At 45.2% G+C, this 20,378-nt stretch overlaps 1 protein-coding gene across 4 annotated transcripts in view; it reads right to left on the bottom strand.

Annotated features, from left to right (window-relative positions):
- Positions 1–14,959, bottom strand: part of Atrnl1 (attractin like 1) — a 597,040-nt gene extending 582,081 nt beyond the window's left edge. For all 4 annotated transcript variants that reach the window (XM_075974528.1, XM_075974530.1, XM_075974531.1 and 1 more), the window contains exon 1: positions 14,670–14,959. In XM_075974528.1, coding sequence (XP_075830643.1) covers positions 14,670–14,959 — 290 coding nt within the window. The remainder of the gene's footprint in view (positions 1–14,669) is intronic.
- Positions 14,960–20,378: the final 5,419 nt, after the last annotated feature.

Genomic DNA, 20,378 nt, shown 5'->3' with positions numbered 1-20,378 from the left:
CTTGGGCCTCCCTTGGGAACTGGACTCCCACAGTCCCTGTGGTGGGTGACTAGGAGCCCTCTCCTGACTGCCTGTTCTTCTCTGTGTCAGTCTCCAAACCTTCCTAAGGCACGGACTGGACCAGCAAAAAAGGCTGCACTCACCAATGCAGGAAGTTTTGGAATATTCATATTAGTACTTCAAAGATTTTAGACTAATAGTAAAGAGTGATAGAAAGCTTGGCGAGAAGGCTCAGTGGGCGAAGGGACCTGGGAAAAGTCAGGCAGCCTGGGTTTGCTCTCCAGGACCACACAGTGGAAGGACAGAGTCAACTCCAACAAGTTATACTTGGACCTCTACACAACCCTCTCTGTCTCTGTCTCTCTGTCTCTCTCTGTCTCTCTCTCTCTCACACACACACTCACACTAAACCTTTCAAAGACAGTGGAGCAGTCTCCTGCTGTACAAACACAACCATGTGCTGTAGGAAGCAAGGTCCGTGTTGATGCTGCGCGTCAGAAACGAGACGATGCCTGCTCATGGCTGCTCACGGTTTTTGTCACAGCCCTCAAGTCCAGTGCTAAAACTAACATTCAAAACAAAACAAAATAAATAAATAAAAGCCAGTAGAAGCCTGAGAGCTAAGAGGATTCTAATTACAAGGACTTTAGAACCTGGAGCCCACGTAGTTTTGGAACCAAGCCTGCAGCAATGGTATCTCAAATCCGGGAATGGAAAAAAAAAACTGACTTCTGATTTAAAGGAAGTGGCTACTTGTCCTTTGGCCATAGCACACAAAGCACCAGAACTGAATTAAATCAGTTTAATCAATTAAAGAAAGTTTGCTACAATAACTATGCTTCTAAAATCCATGCCATTCATGTACAATAATAGGAAATGTAAGCTAAAAAGCCGTAAATGTACGGGAATTAAGAAACAGTTTTCTACGCCACGAAGTCCTCTAGAAAACATTTTAATTGACTCATTCTAAAATCGCAGTCTCCTAAAGTCTGTGAGATGAAGATTAAACTAGTGCTTAGCAGAATTTACAGCTTTAAACATGAGTCTTAGAAAACTGAAAAACAATCATCTAAATAATAACTCAAGAAACTAGAACACATCCAAAAAGAATTGTAATGAATGAAATTGTAAAAAAAACGGAAATTTTCAAAATAGTAAAATCATAGCAAAAAGAAAAACCTATACAACTAAAAAGCATTTTACATAGAATAAGAGTTGTTAAACTCCTAACAAACTTGTCAAGAAAGAAAATAAAAATATTAATTATCAAGAAGAAAAGGGAGATATTATTATTACTAACTTAATAGAAAAAATAGGATATTAAAATTTTTCTGTCAATTCATTTGATGGTTTAAAATGGGGGGAAAGGTCAAACTCAACTTGGCAAAGTCAACAACAGAGCCCTCAGCAGCTCCCTGAGATGGACAGGGTCAGTACAGAGCAGTCCAAGAACAGTTCCCAAAGAGCCAGCCAGCCACTAAAGAAGCTCATACCTCACACGGCACCAGAGAGCCCTGCAAGCACAGATGGCTTCCTTGGTAAAACTTTTCCATCACTTAAATGAGAAATAAGAAGAATGCTTTGTAATGTCTTTCAGAGATTAGAGAAAAAAGGAATTCACATCAACTTATTTAATAATGTCAGGATGACAAAACCTGATGAGAATGTTCCAAAAAATAAACATTACAGATAAATAACACTCAAAAAAAACCTCAACAAAATATCAAATTTAATTAATCATAAAAGAACAACAGGACAATATTCCCGGCAGAGACGTATCAGTGAGCAGATTTGGAAACTCAGAAAGGACACTCCCTGAAAACGAGGAGAAAACAGACAGCAGGGCCTTCTCTAAGAACTGTGTAGGTGTGCGCCAGGGGATCCAGGAGCTACATGAATGCCTACGTCAGACCACATGCCCAGAAAAGACCTGAAGGGACAGAAGCGAGCCCTGCTTACCCCCAGCTCAGAACAGAAGAAACGGGGCCATAGGAGAGTCTTAAACAACCTGGCACCACAAAAGCAGCAAAGACTCAGGCATCATGGAAATCGCCACCAGGACCATAGCAGTTGACACAAGGTAGGGACATGGTGGTACAAGCGTTCTCCAGTTCCTGGGCTCTAATTTAAACATCTCCTGTCCTCTAGGGAAGCACACCTGAGAAGCCACAGTACTCCTTAGAGGAGGAACACAGGGAACGTCTGCTCTTCACCAGGCTACAAAAAACACATGAAGCTACAGGTGCCGAGCTTCTGTTCGCATCAGTGGGACTACGAGGACTGTTACGGCAATATCACACCCACAGTGAGAACCCACTCACACCCACAGTAAGAACACACTCATACCTACAGTAAGAACACACTCACACCCACAGTGAGAACTAAAATCACACCCACAGTGAGAACCCACTCACACCCACAATGAGAACCCAGTCACACTCAAGTAAGATCCACTCACACCCACAGTGAGAACCCAGTCACACTCAAGTAAGATCCACTCACACCCACAGTGAGAACCCACTCACACCCACAGTGAGAACCCACTCACACCCACAGTAAGATCTACTCACACCCACAGTAAGATCTACTCACACCCACAGTAAGAATCCACTCACACCCACAGTGAGAACCCACTCACACCCACAGTAAGATCCACTCACACCCACAGTAAGAACCCACTCACACCTACAGTAAGAACACACTCACACCTACAGTAAGAACACACTCACACCTACAGTAAGAACACATTCACACCTACAGTAAGAACATACTCACACCTACAGTAAGAACACAATCACACCTACAGTAAGAACACATTCACACCTACAGTAAGAACACATTCACACCTACAGTAAGAACACAATCACACCTACAGTAAGAACAATTTTCTTTCAAGTCTCTCGATTTCTTTATTCTTCCAACCATCACCTTAAAGCATTGCTGTTACACTGTCAACTTAATCACAATCTGTTACCTGTTCTAAAACCCAAGTCTCAAAACTCTAAAACCAGAAGTGACCACAAACAACAAGTTTTCAACGTATTCATTTACTTGGCAGACATCTCCAGAAATTAAGCAACGTATAATTTATAATATGCCTTCTAAGTTTCAAACCATTAATTTTTTTGAGACAGGTCCTTGCTCTCTAACTCTGGCTAGCCTAGAAATTGCTGTATAGCCTAGGCTGGCTTGGCAAATCATGAAATCCTCCTGCAGAAGACTATGGAATGCTGTGATTGTAACTGTGAACACCTACACCCAACTATCATTAAACTACAACACTTCTGTTCTCGAACTAAGAACGAAAGATATATGGATGCCTAAATTGAGAGCCAGCACCCATGTTTAAAAAGCTGGCGTGGCTGTGTGGGCTCTTCTGTGGACAAAGGCGAGAGGACTGCTGAGGCTTGCTGGCCCACAAGAATACACTACCGTGCTCAGCTTGTATATGGGTTTTGCTCATAGAACTCAGACCCTCCAGCTTGCAATGGCAAGACCTTTACTGTAGCCTGAAGTATCCATGCAGTCGGAGATATTTCTTAAAACACATTTTGTAGTTGAAATATTATTTACCAGCTTGTTGGCTTCCTTTCTGCTGTTTTACATTTATTGACAAATACTAGTTGTCTATATTTCTGGGATGCAATATGGTGTTTCAACACAAATGCACACTATGGAAGAGGGGAAGATGGTTAGCTGAGGATGCTGACGAGCTTATCATAGACAGAGACTGCACTTTCCTTTCCAGCTGCCCTGACCCAATGACCCAAATAATCACAAAGAAACTGTATTAATTACAACACTGTTTGGATTGGGTGTATTCCTAGCTAGCTCTTACGGCTTAAATTAACCCATTTCTATTAATCTATGTATCACCACAAGGCTATGGCCTACCAGTAAGGTTCCAGCATCTGTCTCCTTTGGCAGCTACATGGTGTCTCTCTGACTCTGCCTACTCTCTCTTTACATCTCTTCCAGCCTGGCTATATTCTGCCCTGCCATAGGCCAAAGCAGCTTCTTTATTAACCAATGGTAATAAAACATATTCATAGTTCATAGAGTGAATCCCACATCATCTTATAATCCAGCACTGGGAAGAGGAGACAGGCAGATCCCTGGAGTTCTTTGACCATTCAGCCCAGTCTTCTTGGTGAAACCATCAGAAGGAAGGAAAGAAGAAGGGAGGGAGGGATGGAGGCAGGGTGGGAGGGAAAAAAAAGTGGACAACCCTTGAGGAAAAATATCTTAATACCAGGGTTATCCTCCGGCTTCCATGCGAATGTACATACATGCACAAATGTCTGCACACACATGTGCCCACACACAAAGCACTAAATAACACACCTTTTACCTCACATGTTTATCTTCCTGTATGATAAGAACAGTTAATTTAGTGGTTTTGAAATATCCATTTTAACTATAAATCACCTTGCTGAATAAGCCCTCACCAGGACTTCCCCACCTAACTGAAACGGTCCACACCATACCTGGTGTGGGAATTCCTTCTGTCTGTGTGTTGCTTATATTGGTTAATGAATAAAGAAACTGCCTTGGCCTATTGATAGGGCCAAACTTAGGTAGGCGGAGTAGAGAGAACTGAATGCTGGGAGGAAGAAGGCAGAGTCAGAGAGATGCCATAGAGCTGTCACCAGAGACACTACACCCAAATATTGTTTTTAAATGTTTCTTTACATTTAAAGGGGGATATGCTACAGAGATTTGCATTGGCATGGATTTTGGTTTATTGATACAAATTTAAGGTCAATTTTGTTATACACACACACACATATATATTTTTGCTCTTGATTAAGGTATTGTGATTGTGTTTCTCATTTAAATATATATATATAATTAAAAATATAATCAACAAGCTTATAGTCATGTTAGTTAGGTTTTCTAGATATATAGAGGTATATTTCAGTTAGATAGGTGTTCTTCAAATCTTTTGGAGACCTGCAGAATATCACATTTAAAATGTTTAAGAACTTAAGATTTTTCATGACAATGAGACACATCTGCTCCTGGCAGCACCAAGCTACTTCAAGAGGAAGATGGGAATTGACGAGGCTCCTTATGGAGTTGGTTAGCCATTTGGGCAAAAAACTGCTCTTGCCTGGATTGCTTGATGGTATGCTGTGTGAACTAGACATGCAGGACCCACAGAGAGATGACTGCTGAACTTGCCTAAAAGTGATATGATCCTTCGGGATTCCTGCTTCATGAAAGTCTGCCAGACATTCTGCAGGACACAGAAGAAAGTGACTGACAAACTGCCAATATAGGTAGAACTGTCTTAGAAATTTCCTGCTTCATGGAAAAGTCTGCTGGATACTATGTGCCTGTAGGCTGAAGATGGATGCCCCAATGGTACAGAAGAACTTTGGGTGACTGTCCAGGTAGCGAAATGTCTGTCAATTCTCGACTTTTGGGAGTTGCTTACAATATACTTCCTGTTTACTTAGGTAATATTATATCCTTCTGGAGTTTTTGATGGAGTTGAAGAATTTATATAGTTTTGCTTAGTTATGATAAAAGATAAAAATACCTATTTTATATGAAATTTTACTATATAAAGCCTTCCTTTTTGTTTAAACAGAAAAGGGGAAATTGTGTGGGAGGTCCTTCTGTCTATGTGTTGCTTTTATTGGTTAATGAATAAAGAAACTGCCTTGGCCTGTTGATAGGGCAGAACTTAGGTAGGCGGAGAAGACAGAACTGAATGCTGGGAGGAAGAAGGCAGAGTCAGAGAGAAGCCATGGATCCATCACTGGAGATAGACATGCTGAAACTTTGCTGGTAGGCCACCACCTCGTGGTGATGCATTGATTAATGGAGAGGGGTTAAATTAAGAGTTAGCCAATAAGAAGCTAGAGCTAATGGGCCAAGCAGTGATTTAATTAATACAGTTTCTGTGTGATTATTTTGGGTGTAAGTAGCCGGGAGGCCGTGAAGAACAAGCGGCCTCTCCTCCATCACATACCCATGGACAAACATTGCCCTCTGCAAACATGCCACCCCATCACCCGCCACACAAGCGAGCTCAATCGGGGTGACGCCTCTTTCTGCCCTGGTTTGTTCATGTACTGCAGTGTTCCTTACATGGCAGATGACACCATGGCCCACACGTTCCCATTTGGGCCCATTCATCTACTGATGAGCATGTCCATTATCCCCAAACATAGGAGTGAAAAAATGTTGTCAGAAGTGGAACTGCTGAATCACACATAAATCTAGTTTCAGATTTTAAGAACTTTCCCACTATCTCAAAAATGGGTGACATAATTTACATTTCCAGTAAAAAAATTTCCATTTCTTCACATTCTAGTCAACACCTGCTATCTTTCATCTTTCAGTAATAGCTTTTATAAAAGGTATGAGAAGATTATAGTTTAATTTGCATTTCCCTAATGCTCAGTGATGTTAAACATAAATTTTATGTATTTTTGGAGTTTCGTATGTCTTAAGAGAATTCTATTCCAGTTCTTTGCCTTCCTTCAAATAGGTACTTTTCTTATTAATTATTTGAGTTCCTTAATTTGGGTAAGAGTCCTTTAGCTGATATATGATTTACAAATATTTTTTCAAACTCTTCAGTCTATGAGTTATTACTTCTTGCCACAGCCTGAGCAGTTCAGGCCTGAACCTGATTAGAGGTGATGAGGGATGAAGACATGGCAGACACACAGCCACAGGTACAGAAGACATGGTGGAGGCAGACACATAGCCACAGATACAGAAGACATGGCGGACACACAGCCACAGGAACAGAAGACATGGCGGACACACAGCCACAGGTACAGAAGACATGGTGGAGGCAGACACATAGCCACAGGTACAGAAGACATGGCGGACACACAGCCACAGGAACAGAAGACATGGCAGACACACAGCCACAGGTACAGAAGACATGGCGGACACACAGCCACAGGTACAGAAGTCATGGCGGACACACAGCCACAGGTACAGAAGACATGGCAGACACACAGCCACAGGTACAGAAGTCATGGCGGACACACAGCCACAGGTACAGAAGTCATGGCGGACACACAGCCACAGGTACAGAAGACATGGCGGACACACAGCCACAGGTACAGAAGACATGGCGGACACACAGCCACAGGTACAGAAGACATGGCAGACACACAGCCACAGGAACAGAAGACATGGCGGACACACAGCCACAGGAACAGAAGACATGGCGGACACACAGCCACAGGTACAGAAGACATGGCGGACACACAGCCACAGGAACAGAAGACATGGCGGACACACAGCCACAGGTACAGAAGACATGGCGGACACACAGCCACAGGTACAGAAGAAATGGTGGGCACACAGCCACAGATATAGAAGAAATGGCGGACATACAGCCACAGGCACAGAAGAAATGGCAGACACACAGCCACAGATATAGAAGACATGGCGGACACACAGCCACAGGAACAGAAGACATGGCGGACACACAGCCACAGGTACAGAAGACATGGCGGACACACAGCCACAGGTACAGAAGAAATGGTGGACACACAGCCACAGATATAGAAGAAATGGCAGACATACAGCCACAGGCACAGAAGACATGGCGGACACACAGCCACAGGTACAGAAGTCATGGCGGACACACAGCCACAGTACAGAAGAAATGGTGGACACACAGCCACAGATATAGAAGAAATGGCGGACATACAGCCACAGGCACAGAAGAAATGGCAGACACACAGCCACAGATATAGAAGACATGGCGGACACACAGCCACAGGAACAGAAGACATGGCGGACACACAGCCACAGGTACAGAAGACATGGCGGACACACAGCCACAGGTACAGAAGAAATGGTGGACACACAGCCACAGATATAGAAGAAATGGCGGACATACAGCCACAGGCACAGAAGACACGGCGGACACACAGCCACAGGTACAGAAGTCATGGCGGACACACAGCCACAGGTACAGAAGACATGGCGGACACACAGCCACAGGTAGAGAAGAAATGGTGGACACACAGCCACAGATATAGAAGAAATGGCGGACATACAGCCACAGGCACAGAAGAAATGGCAGGAACATACCCACAGGTACAGAAGAAATGGCAGACCCATACCCACAGAACACATACCCAGAAAAGCTGGTTTCAGACGGGCTTTGCACACTATGATGGAGTAGTGCCTACTACCGCCATAACCCAGAGCTTCTGGGTTCATCATGCAGGTGAAAGCGGTTGGCTGGTCTCCACAGTTGTCGGTGGCTGTAAGCAACAGGGAGGAGGGGGCTCCCGGTGCTAGTTTTGTGCACACTGATCAACCATTCTCACTTAGAGCCCCAAGGAAAGCTTTACCACCCCTCTGAGCTCCACCCACAGAAGACTGCTTCTCCCATGAGGCTGTGGGGTCCTTGACCACACCCATGTCCACACTACACATTCACCCAGAACCTAACTCACTCAGGGCTCCCTCTGCTCCCAACCCCTGCTGTGCAGAAACTTTTTAAATGTACTCATCTCCCATGTTAATTTTAAGGTAGGTGCTCTTGGGGTCATAAGTAAGAAGTCATTTCTGAGACCGGTATCAAGGAGTTTTTCCTCTGTTATCTTTGGAGAGTTAGTAAAATCCACTTTTGGTCATGGGGTTTATCACAGCAGCAGAGACCCTAACTAAGACAAGTGGTCAATTCTACCAAACACATAATGAAGAAATAATGCAAGTTCCACAAAAACCCTGCCAGCAAATAATGAGGGTCATTTCATGAGGTCTGCATTACATAGACATACACACATAAATGGAAAATAAGGAGTAGTACCAGGAGAGGCTCCAAAGCTACTGAGAAACCCGGGGGGGGGGGAGAGAGAGAGAGAGAGAGAGAGAGAGAGAGAGAGAGAGAGAGAGAGAAGAGAGAGAGAGAAGGGAGGGAAGGAGGGAGGGAGGGAGGGAGGGAGGGAGGGAGGGGAAGGAAGAGGAAGAAGGAGAAGGAGGAGGAAGGAAGGAAGGAAGGAAGGAAGGAAAGAAAGAAAGAAAGAAAGAAAGAAAGAAAGAAAGAAAGAAAGAGCCCAACCTGGTAGGAAAGACTTCCAAATGATAAAGTCATATCCAGTAAATGAAAGAATTCATAAAAATAAAAACTTGGGGGAAAATTTAATTTAATGTGGCCACGATTTGAAATTTCCTCACTAAAGAAGATAAATAGGTGGCCAGTAAGAACACGACAAGATACTCAACATCATTAGTCATGAGGGAATTAGGGGTGCAAGCTGAAGCTCAGTGAGAAGGCTGAGCAGGTCAAGGATCCCCAAGATGCCATCCCAGAATCCCCACGATGGAACTGACTCATGCAGTTGTCACATGACCTCTACACACCTTACGGCACGTCACAAGCGTGCACACGCATCTAAATGAATGCTTTAAAAAGACCAATCATACATCAATTTAAATTGACAAATATTGGCTAGGATATGGATTAACTAGAACATTCAAACACTACTTGGGAAGGTAAATGATTGCAATCATTCTGCAAAACAGTTTTTATATTTAAAACATTAAACACGTGGGTGGGGCTGAAGAGACAACTACGCGGTTAAGAACACTGGCTGCTCTTCCAGGATCCAGAGTCAATTTCCAGCACTCACACGGTCGCTCATAGCTGTTCCCGGGGACATGCTACCCTCGTCTGGCCTCCAGGCAAAACACTTGTCCACAGAAAACAAAATAAAATGTCTTTAGATGCCCCCCCCCCATTACAGTACTGGAAGCAAGGGGAGGAAAGGGAAGTACTGAAAACGTTCGGGTGTGACTGCTACTTTATGACCGTTGTGACTGCGATGATATCAGGGGTATAGACATAAGACAAAACTTCCCAAAGGCTAAACTTCAAATGATTGTACATCACAAACTATTCTTAAAGAGCTGGAGAAGCGGGTCAGGGGTCACAAACACATGGTGATCTTGCAGGGGAACCAAGTTCAGCCCAGTACCCTGCATGTTAGTTCACAGCTGTCTGTAACTCCAGCTCCAGGGGCTCTGGGGCTCTCTTCAGGACTCTTTGACCCATGCATGCATGCACACACACAAATGCACAGGCACACACTACACACATGCATACACACACACAAATGCACAGGCACACTACACACACACACGCATACACATATACACACACTATACATGAAAGCACATATACACAGATACACACAGAGACACACACCACATAATTTAAAAAGTAAAAATAATTTTTAAATTACAACTGAGCCTAGCACTTGAAAAGCATGTGTGATGCCTGGGGTTTAATGTGTGGGACCACAAAACAAACAATGAAATCGTAAAGAAAAAATAACTAATTAAGACTTCACTCTGAAAGCACAAAGGAGGAAAAGCTGTGCTATGGCAGTAAACAGCAAGGGATGGCTGGGGAGTCCAGAAAAGCCCTTGTTAGAAGCGGGGATGGCTGGGGAGTCCAGAAAAGCCCTTGTTAGAAGCAGGGATGGCTGGGGAGTCCAGAAAAGCCCTTGTTAGAAGCAGGGATGGCTGGGGAGTCCAGAAAAGCCCTTGTTAGAAGCGGGGATGGCTGGGGAGTCCAGAAAAGCCCTTGTTAGAAGCGGGGATGGCTGGGGAGTCCAGAAAAGCCCTTGTTAGAAGCGGGGATGGCTGGGGAGTCCAGAAAAGCCCTTGTTAGAAGCGGGGATGGCTGGGGAGTCCAGAAAAGCCCTTGTTAGAAGCAGGGATGGCTGGGGAGTCCAGAAAAGCTCTTGTTAGAAGCAGGGATGGCTGGGGAGTCCAGAAAAGCTCTTGTTAGAAGCAGGGATTGCTGGGGAGTCCAGAAAAGCCCTTGTTAGAAGCAGGGATGGCTGGGAAGTCCAGAAAAGCCCTTGTTAGAAGAAGCCCGAGTCAAGCGTAGAAGGCTCAACAGTAATTTCCCAAGCAAAGACTGGAGAGGAAGAGCTTTGAGAAGTAAGGAGTGTAAAACACCCCCAAGTCCCAAATGAAACCCCAAGTGTAGGAGGGAATCAAATGTGTTTAGGAAGCCAAACAATGGAGACAAAAAAATAAACCAACTTCACAAATTTGAAACTATTTAAACTGTTTTAAATTCTACTACGTGATTACATAATTTAATAATATAAATTATTTATTATAATTTTACTTAGAAGTGAAGACATACTAACAGAGAACATTCAATTTTTCACATTAAAGTTACTCACAGGTTCTCTATAATTAACAATAAATATTCAATTGCTTGAGGACTCTCAGCGTCAGGAAGCTGATTTATTCCGGGTCATTTTTTGGCCCAACCCCCAAGAGCTCCTTCTGCACTCAGCATGGAGCGCGTTCTAGTAGTTTAGGCTTGGCATAGTGGCACACACCTTTAATCCCAGCACTTGGGAGGCAGGGGCAGAGGATCTCTATGATTCTGAGGCTAGCTTGGTCTACAGAGTGAGTCCAGGACAGCCAGAGGTGTATAGAGAGGCCCTGTCTCAAAAAGGAAGGAAAAAAAAGAAGTTTAGGGAAAAAAAATTGAGTTTTAATCGTGTATCTTCTGTTGATAGAAAACACCCTATGCCCTCACAGTGCACACTTATTTTACTGTTACTAAAAATAGAACTCCAGCCAGGTCGTGGTGGCACAAGCCTTTAATCCCAGGCAGAGGCAGGTAAATCTCTGTAATTTGGAGGCCAAACTGGTCTACAGATGAGTTCCAAGACAGCCACAGCTATTACACTGTGAAACACTGCCTCAAAAAACCAAAAACAAAAAAGATTCCATTATAACTGTGAACTCAGAATCCAAATTTAACTAGCCTGAAGGTTTAAAAGTTATATATAGAATAAAGTTCATTATTTTTAAAATAGCCTAGTACATAAGTGCTGATAATGCTATATTTACAAATAATCCACACATAGCGAGGTATTTTCCAATCTATTACCAGAGATTAGAGTGGTAAGTACCAAAGCTACAATAAGAAGCAAATGTCTGTTCAATACAAAATTTTGATTTTTATAAATAAAAATTCCAACCACTCTACAAAGATAAGTTAACCAGCTTCTAATAGAAATATCATTTGTTGTGTACACAGGTGAACTATAGCAGAATGTTTTCCAGCCTAATGTTAGACGATGCTACTCACATATAATTCCAATTAAAGTAGTCTTTATTATACGTCAAGCCAGCACTGTGTTTCCTGAGTCTCACCCCTAAAGACTTCGGTCTAGCATTAGAGAAAAATGGGCGTTAATTCCGCTTTAGTTGTCAGGAAAGTCTTCTGACTTTGAATATTTTATTCTTTTCAAACGGAAACAAACCAAAGACTAGAATAATGCTGAGGGGTCTGAAGTATCACTTCTGGGACTGTGTTTGTGTACACATTTCCTCCCCCAGTCATCAGTCTTCAGGTCTGAAAAGGCATTCACTCCCTAGCTGAAACATTTACAGTAGAGAGAGACTAAGGTAACACACCAATCAATTATGACGCCTGCTTACCAAGCTCAATCACTGTTCATGACTATGTGTAAGGCTGCTATCACTCAGCTTAGTAGACTTCCCGATATCTGGTGAGAATACCAAGTTCAGGTCTCTCCCAGAGGATTACGTAAATGCTAGAAAACAGGACCTCAAACAAACCTTGCATAGCTAACAATGTACTTTACTGAGAGTAATTATTTCCTTCTAAATGAATTTAACATTAAATATACCTCTTTTGCTCCTAAATTTGCATGAAAAAACACAGATTTGTAGTGTCATATTTACCGTAAAAATTCGTATGTCATAGAAAAATCAAGTTACATTTACAAGAGTACAATGAATCATAAGAATAACAGCTCCCCACAGATGACTATCCACTAAGTTCAGGACTGACCGTCTGTGTACGCTGACGTCTACTCTCCTTCTACTCAATAATGTATGTGGTTCAGGAACATCTTCCAGTGTTATGTGGTCTACTTACAACTTGATCTGTGTGATTTCTCTTACTAAGTGGGACCGCAGCTAAGGGAAGTCACAGGCTGCTGACTTAGCTTTCACAAGTATCCTGCTCAAAATGCAGATACTGGGCTGAACATCCCAGAACTACTGGATATCCTCTTTCGACAAACGGAGCAAATTCACCAACGCCCATTAGTTATATACCCATCAAACAATCTTCCTCTTTCGTAGAAAATGTGAAAATTAATATATTTAATTTTAATGTGAATATTAATATAACCTTTTCACTTTGGTTGCTCCCAATATATACGGTCAAGATACTCTTAAGAGGTGAACGGCAGCCAAAGGAAATCAGGCTGTTCATGAGGCATAATTCAATCAGGTCTCTTGTCTCAACGTAAACCATGTCTAAACTTTTCATTGCTACCGCTCTCAAAATATCTTAAATGAATTGTAAAACTTACGTATCAGTTTCTCAAACTTTTAACCCTGGAAACACATAGCCCTAAGACTCCAAACAAATTTTATGAAATTTCACCTAAGAGTCCCCTTGAAAACAACCAACTAAACTGTAAAGTCACTTAAGTTTTGAAAGTGTTATTTTAAAACAAACATCTTTACATTGACTAGGGGCACTGTCCTAACCAGCAACAGCAAAAATGTGGAAAATAGAATTATATATATTTTATATGTATATATATTATGTATATATTTTTATATGTATAATATATAACATTATATATATATATATATATATATATATATATATATATATATGCTGTGTTAAAACTCCAAAGAAACTACCCTGGAATATATTATCAAAGTGAGCCACATCCTTACCTTTGCCTCAAAGCCTGGGACATTGCACCTAGATTTTGCTATCATCTTCACAGCAAACACTAGTCACCTACATAATATAATTTCACAGCCACAAATCAGCCAGCAGTCTTCAAGTGACGCATCCAGGATACGCTGTCTAAAACCTGCAGGGTGCCAAGAGGGCTGCACGAAAGGCCTCAAAAAACTTCTCTGCCGACAGCCACCCTTCTCTCTACAGCGTGCAGAAATCTAATAAGCATCAACCAATAGGGAGAGAGATCTTGACCCCAGAGATTCACGCTCCTTAGCAGCTTCAGATTCAGAAAAACCAAACTGACTTTGACAACTGCCACAAGCAACTCAGCGCAAGACCGCCCCAACAAATTCAGCACCTCTACAAGAGCATGTCCTGGAATCGCGACTCGGCACTTTCTGTGCAACAAATGCTGCCTGGATCTCTCTCTGGTAGACGCTGCATAGGAAGCATACGATTCCAGTAAGTTAGAGACTTGTGGGGAATGAATGAGAGGATCGAACCAGAGCTCATAACCAGGTATGGAACAGAGCACGCCCTTCTTAGACCCGACTAGACGGGAAGGAGCTGGGCCACAACTTTAAACCTTTACACTTCTCACAACGTTCCTGGGTTCTCGTGCGTTATTTGCACCGTTTCTGTTAAATTGGTGGAGTTTGGCACCGTGACTGTGAGTGAGAATGTTCTTTCTGCCCAGAAGATGACAAGCCACTGAGGACATGCGGAAAGGCACCGAGTCAGCCAGGGCCGGGCTCCCCAGGGCAGCCTGAGGCTGGAGGGGTGCAGCGCAGCACTTCTCCCGGCCTCTCCTAGCACTAAGAGCCGGGGACCCCGAGGTCACAGCAGGGTAGAGGGGGTGACGGTGGGGGGGGGGGGCTGAGGTTCTGGGTCCCGCGAAGACACTTACTTGAACCTGCCCTGGCAGTGCTGGCACTGGTCCCCCACCCAGCCCGGGTCGCACAGGCAGGTGGAGTTGACACAGCGACCCGAGAAGCAGGAGCCAGTCCTCTCGCAGGGCTTGGACTGGGACACCTGAGCATAGAGCGCCAGGTAGAGGAAGCCATAGCACAGCAGCCAGCTGTGCCCGTCCAGCTGCAGCCAGGAGGAGGCGCCCCCGCCGCTCGCCCGCCGAGCCCTGCACAGCCCCGGGGCGGCCAGCTGCGGGGCACCCGAGCGGGCCCGGCCCCCCGGCTCCATCTTCCCGGTGCTCGGGCTACGCTCGCGGGCGGGCGGGTGGGCGCGCACGGGGATGCCGCTGAGGCGGGGATTCCAGCTGCAGACGACCTCGCCGCCGCCGCCGTTCCTCGGCTGCTCAGCGGCGCCGACCCTCGTCCCGCTGTCCCGTCCGGAGCGACCGTTCCCGGCAGCGGCGGCCCCCAATCGGCTGCCTCCGGTCACGCTCGGGCATCGCCGCCCGCTCTGCTGACCTTGTCCTCGGCGAGCCCAACCCCGCAGCCGCGGCAGCTCCGGGGAGCGGAGCACGGAGCCGGCGGCGCCCAGCGCTCCGGAGGGGACCCGAGGGGGAGGGGACCGGGCGGGGAGGGGGAGGGGACCCGCGCGGCCCCGCCTCACCCGCGGCCCGCGCCAACTGCCTGGGCTCCGAGCGCAGCTCGCCCATGAGGGCGGGGCCGAGCGGGAGCCCCTAGCCGGGCGCGTCCACGGCGAGCAGGGGGGATGGGAGAGAGGACGACAGCCTCCCGCCGCCTTCCAGCCGTCCCGAGGCCCCGCAGAGGCCGTCTTCCCTCCATTTGCTAAGGACAATTGCCGTGGCCGCTGCCACAGCCGGAGCTGGGGAGCGACGTCCCCGCAGCCACGCGCGATCGTGGCCGTCTCCCCCCTCAGTTGCAGCGCTGTGGTCTCGCCCGGCCCCTGACGGGGACCCGGGACTCCCCCGCGCGCGCCCACCCGGCCAGCGCGGACTGGAGTGCGTCCCCCAGGTGTGGCCTGCGCCCGGAGCCCCACGGAGGAGAAATCCACTCGGGCTTCCTCGCTTCGGTGGGAAAGCAGCCCTTGCACTCCTCGGGCTGCAGCAGCGAAAGTGCTGCGCTTGACCTAGCGCTTTCCCAGCTTCCTTCGTGTTTCTTCTTTTTTTCTTAAAAACTCCAACTCCACACAAAGAGCTGAGCATGTGCAGTCAGCAAACTCTTAAAGGCACCGCGGTCGGACCACGTTGTGGGGTCTGCAGGGGCGGGGCGGGGCGGGGTGGCGTGAGGGGCTGAGAGGGACGCGAAGCAGTTCCCGTGGGGCGACCTCAGCCGGAGCGCCCTTTATGGGCGGAATTGGGGCTCCCCCGCCCCCAACAAAGAACTGCGAGGTTCTGAGCCCGAGCGCACCCCTCCCGACGCTGCCTCGGAACCCTAAGAATCTCCCTTCTGCTTGTCAGTCTTCCCTCCTCCATCTGGGACACTCTTCCGTCTTGAAAAATATTGCAACATCGGGGCTTGTTTTTCCCCGCTTCAGAAAAGCAGAAGTGATTCCCAGAAAGGGGCCCTTCTCCTTTTCAGCGGCATTCTATTTCTTCCTTGAGATGACTTTCCAAGATTTGATGGCACAAGCGGAGATTCTGGGTCTCGTACTTTTGTGCCGTCTCTAAAGCGGAGCCCTTGAGAGGAAGCCGCGCACGAGCTGCAGCGTGTACCCCCGAGTGTGGTTGGAGCTCCACCAAGGAGCAGGCGGTAAGGCCGGGATGAAACTCACCAGACGTTTCTGACAGCTGCAGGAGAAAAGTTTTGTTATAACCGCACAATCATAATATTGTTAAGATTCAATTCGAGTTTATTTTGGGAATAATGTACCCACGTCATCACTTTTAATCTCCATCATCCCCACTTCGCAGGGAAAATCCTCTATTAACCCCATTTTGCAGAAGAGGGCAGAGAGGGAGAAAGGCTGAGGTGCAGGCTGGTAGCCGGTTAGGATAAGGACGGAGTTCTCGGACTTCTGCGAGTTTACAGTGTTTATCAGCCGCTTCTCGTTATTGATGTTTTGTTCTCTTTGGGTGAATAAAGCATGCGTGCTGGCTTGGTTTGCAACTAGCTCGGCAGAGACTTAAGAGGAAAACAACGGTCCAGAAAAAAGGTTCCTTCACAACCCAAGAAAGGCAATGATCATCACTGGTACAAAACAAGCAAACAAACAAAACCAGTTCCCACCTCATATTCATCCTGCTACTTCCTCTCACAGCTTCTCCACCGTACAGTGTTCTTCAGAAGGCGTCAAAAGAACATTATCATAGGCCACACCTTTTAATTTCAGTGACAGAAAAAAATCCAGATTATTTTCTGGGAACCACCATTGGTAGACAGTCTCCTCCTGCTGTCCCAAGTTTAAAGTCCATCCCGTCTTTCTGGAATCTAATGTAGTCACTTGTAGACTTGTGGAAAGGGGCCAGCCTCTTAAAGCCTCCGGTGAAACTGAAGGTGAATCAAAGGAGACCCTGGAGCCTGCCTCTCGGAGAGATCACAGCTCAGCCACACACACACACACACACACACACACACACACACGGACTGTAGTCTGTATCTGAGTACCGGATTGCTCATTAAAAAGACTCATCTTTACCACTTAGCCACTGTGGTCCCCTGACCCTGACCATGCCTCCTCTCACTGTTACCTCTAGGATGGAGTTGAATATGTCAAATTCATATAAAATTATTCTCATAAGGATCACGTGGAATCTCTGTTTTCCCTGTGTCATATTTCTTCTTCAGATTGTTCCCGTCGACATTTTATGAGCGACTATGATGCGTTTAAGGTTCAGGAAACGAAAGTGAACAGAAATGATGCCCACCTTTGTAAAGGCTTGTCTTCTAGCAGGCTCACGTCGTGTGGCTCGGAGTACACGTGAGGGTCATAGCCTGCGAGTGTAAACCTAGAAAACTGACTTAAAATCGTCACACAGGGCAGGGACAGCGTCTGTCTAGCATCTTGGCTCATGTCTCAGTGTTTTTTATGATCAAAAATGTTAAGACTTCCAGCTTCTCCTTTCTCCCCCCTAAAAAGTAGAGTCAGCATCCTAGCAGGCCAAAGGCCCCCAAAGTAATTCACAGTGTTGGTGACAGCAGTTATGAACCTAGCAGGAAGGTAAGAACTAACCTGCAAAGGGGAGATAGGGCAAACGTCTGCTTCACTGAAGAAAAATGAAATCATTAGGAATTAGTGGTTAAACACACACCTTTAATCCCAGCACTCAGGAGGCAGAGGCAGGCAGAACTCTGTGAGTTTGAGGCTAATATGGTCTACAGAGCTAGTTCCAGGACAGTGAAGGCTGTTACACAGAGAAAATTTGTCTCGAAAAGCAAAAAAAGCAAAATAAAAATATTGGTTAAAATTTCTCCAAGAGAAAACATAAGCATATTTGCTCTCTCCACGGTTAACCTAATATCATGACCCTTGGATACTCGGGTCTCTATGCCTCACTTCCATTTATGGTGTTTAAAAATTTATAACACGATAGACAAAACCCTAAGACTTCTCATTGACAAAGTGTTCAAAGGACACTGAAATGATTTTTGTTGTTGTTACTCAAAAAAAAAAAAAAACCAAAAGATCCTATTCAGATGAAAGCAGAACGTTCTCCATGGCTCCACTGAAGAGTGATCTCTCCTCTGGTTCTTGTGCGCCATTGACTCCAATGAGACGGCAGAAAGCTGCAGACAGCATCCTGGAGACTGTAAGAGAGGTTACATGGTCTCTGAGATTGGGCAATAAAGAAAGAGTCATGCTTAGATACTCATTAAAAGTTATCAGTGCTATTAGAGATATCTGTATGGCTATAGTCTGAAACACCGCCCTCCCCATCACCCAAACCTAACATTCTGCTTCCCCTTGGACCCGTTCTTTTCTCCCATTCATCCCTCTTGCTGACACACTTGGAAACACACATACCACTTCTCCCACTGCCAATTTTCCTACTTAACACATTTCAAACATATTGTTGTAAGTAAATCGGAGAAATAAATCCAAAGATTTTAAATTCACTATGCTCAGCTGATATAATTTTTTAATTGAAAAAAAAATAAAATGAGCATTCTTAAACTTTTCTTCCAAATTATTCACGTGTGCTACCCCACACTCTCCCCACGTATTAATTGCCAAGACTTCGTTGTAGAAATTGGTCTTTTGTGAAATTTAACTTTTAAGGAAAACATAGGCTGTGACTCCTATTAAGAAAAGAGGACCAAGAAAGTATATCCATCTACCTGGGCACGGCAGTGCATGTCTGTAATCTCAGCATGAGAAGGACAAAATAACACATCTCCAGTTCAAGAGCAGCCTGCGCAATATCTCCTCCCTCTACAAACCTCGCCTAGATGAGAAGAGAAGGTTTTGTTCCTGTAACTGGACGCATCTGTGCTTTGTTTTAGTTTTTAGAAGTAGCAGCTCACAATGACAAGGAAAATGAGGAGAGATTCCATTTACAGATCAGAGGAAATACCAATGAGGGAAGCAAGCAAATGGGAAAGGGACAATATACAAGTCTGCAAAAGTGAGTCTAAAAACATAGGGCAGCCTCCATACAGCAGAAGGATTATCACAGAAGGCAGAGTTGGGATTCTAGGAGGAAAACCAAGGAATTGGTGAGGGCAAAGTATGGAGTCTTAGCCCCTTCCTCACCCTTAGTAGGGGCAGACTACCCCAAACCCAGACCAAATAGGAAGTTCAGTCTCTAAGGGAATAAACCAGAAACCAGATTTGCAACACCAGCAGACTACTAGGCATGAATTAGGCACACAACTGAAAATGTTAAAAGCAAGTGGAAATCTACATTTGAACTGCATAATTTCTTACTAGTTCCCAGAAAATCTCCAAAAAAGCTAAAAGATGATTATGCAGAATTGGAAGAATTCCAAGACAGAAAGATACTGTCATCTGGAGTCACCTAACCAGATGACAAGTCTCTGGCTGATCCTCCGGAAGTCTGCTAGGCAATAAGCCCTACCCTGATGTACTGTTCATAATTCTTTATTAATAGAGACAGCAAAGTTTCACAAGGCATAAAAAATAGAGATCGGGGGCAGGGAAAGGAAGAAGGATATTAGAAGGAATGAAATGAAGTAGAAATCGAAAAATTTTGCAACCAAGAACTGGAAACTTTTAAAGGGGAAAACAGGGGAACACAACACAAAAGCAACAACAAATAAAAGGGAGTAACTAGAAGGTAAAATGTGATAACGTGCGTGGAAATGCAGCGTGCGTGGAAATGCAGCGTGGGACATCTGCAGACTGGGGCAGGGCAGAGCTCCACTTAGTTTTCCTTCACTTTTGTTGTTGACTGTTTGTTTTGTTTTAATTTTCAGTGTTTTTTTAAAAGAAGATTCATTTTCTTTTATTTTATGTGTATGTGTGTTTTACCTGCTTGTGTGTGCACCATGTGTGTGCCTGTTGCCCAAGGGAGCCAGAAGAGGATGTCAGGACCCCTGGAACTGGAGCCAGAAGAGGATGTCAGGACCCCTGGAGCTGGAGCCATGGATTGCTATGAGCCATCATGTGGGGACTGCAAACTGAGCTCGGGTCCTCTGCAAGAGCATCAAGGCCTCTTAACTACTGAGCTCCGTCAAGCCCAGTTTTGAGTTTTCTTAAAGACAGAATCCCACTCTATAGCCCTAACTAGCCT

Source organism: Microtus pennsylvanicus, chromosome 5 (assembly GCF_037038515.1).
Source record: "Microtus pennsylvanicus isolate mMicPen1 chromosome 5, mMicPen1.hap1, whole genome shotgun sequence".
NCBI classification, from domain to species: Eukaryota; Metazoa; Chordata; class Mammalia; order Rodentia; family Cricetidae; genus Microtus; species Microtus pennsylvanicus.
Note: the sequence above shows the minus strand (reverse complement) of the source record. Positions and strands in the feature narration are given on the sequence as shown.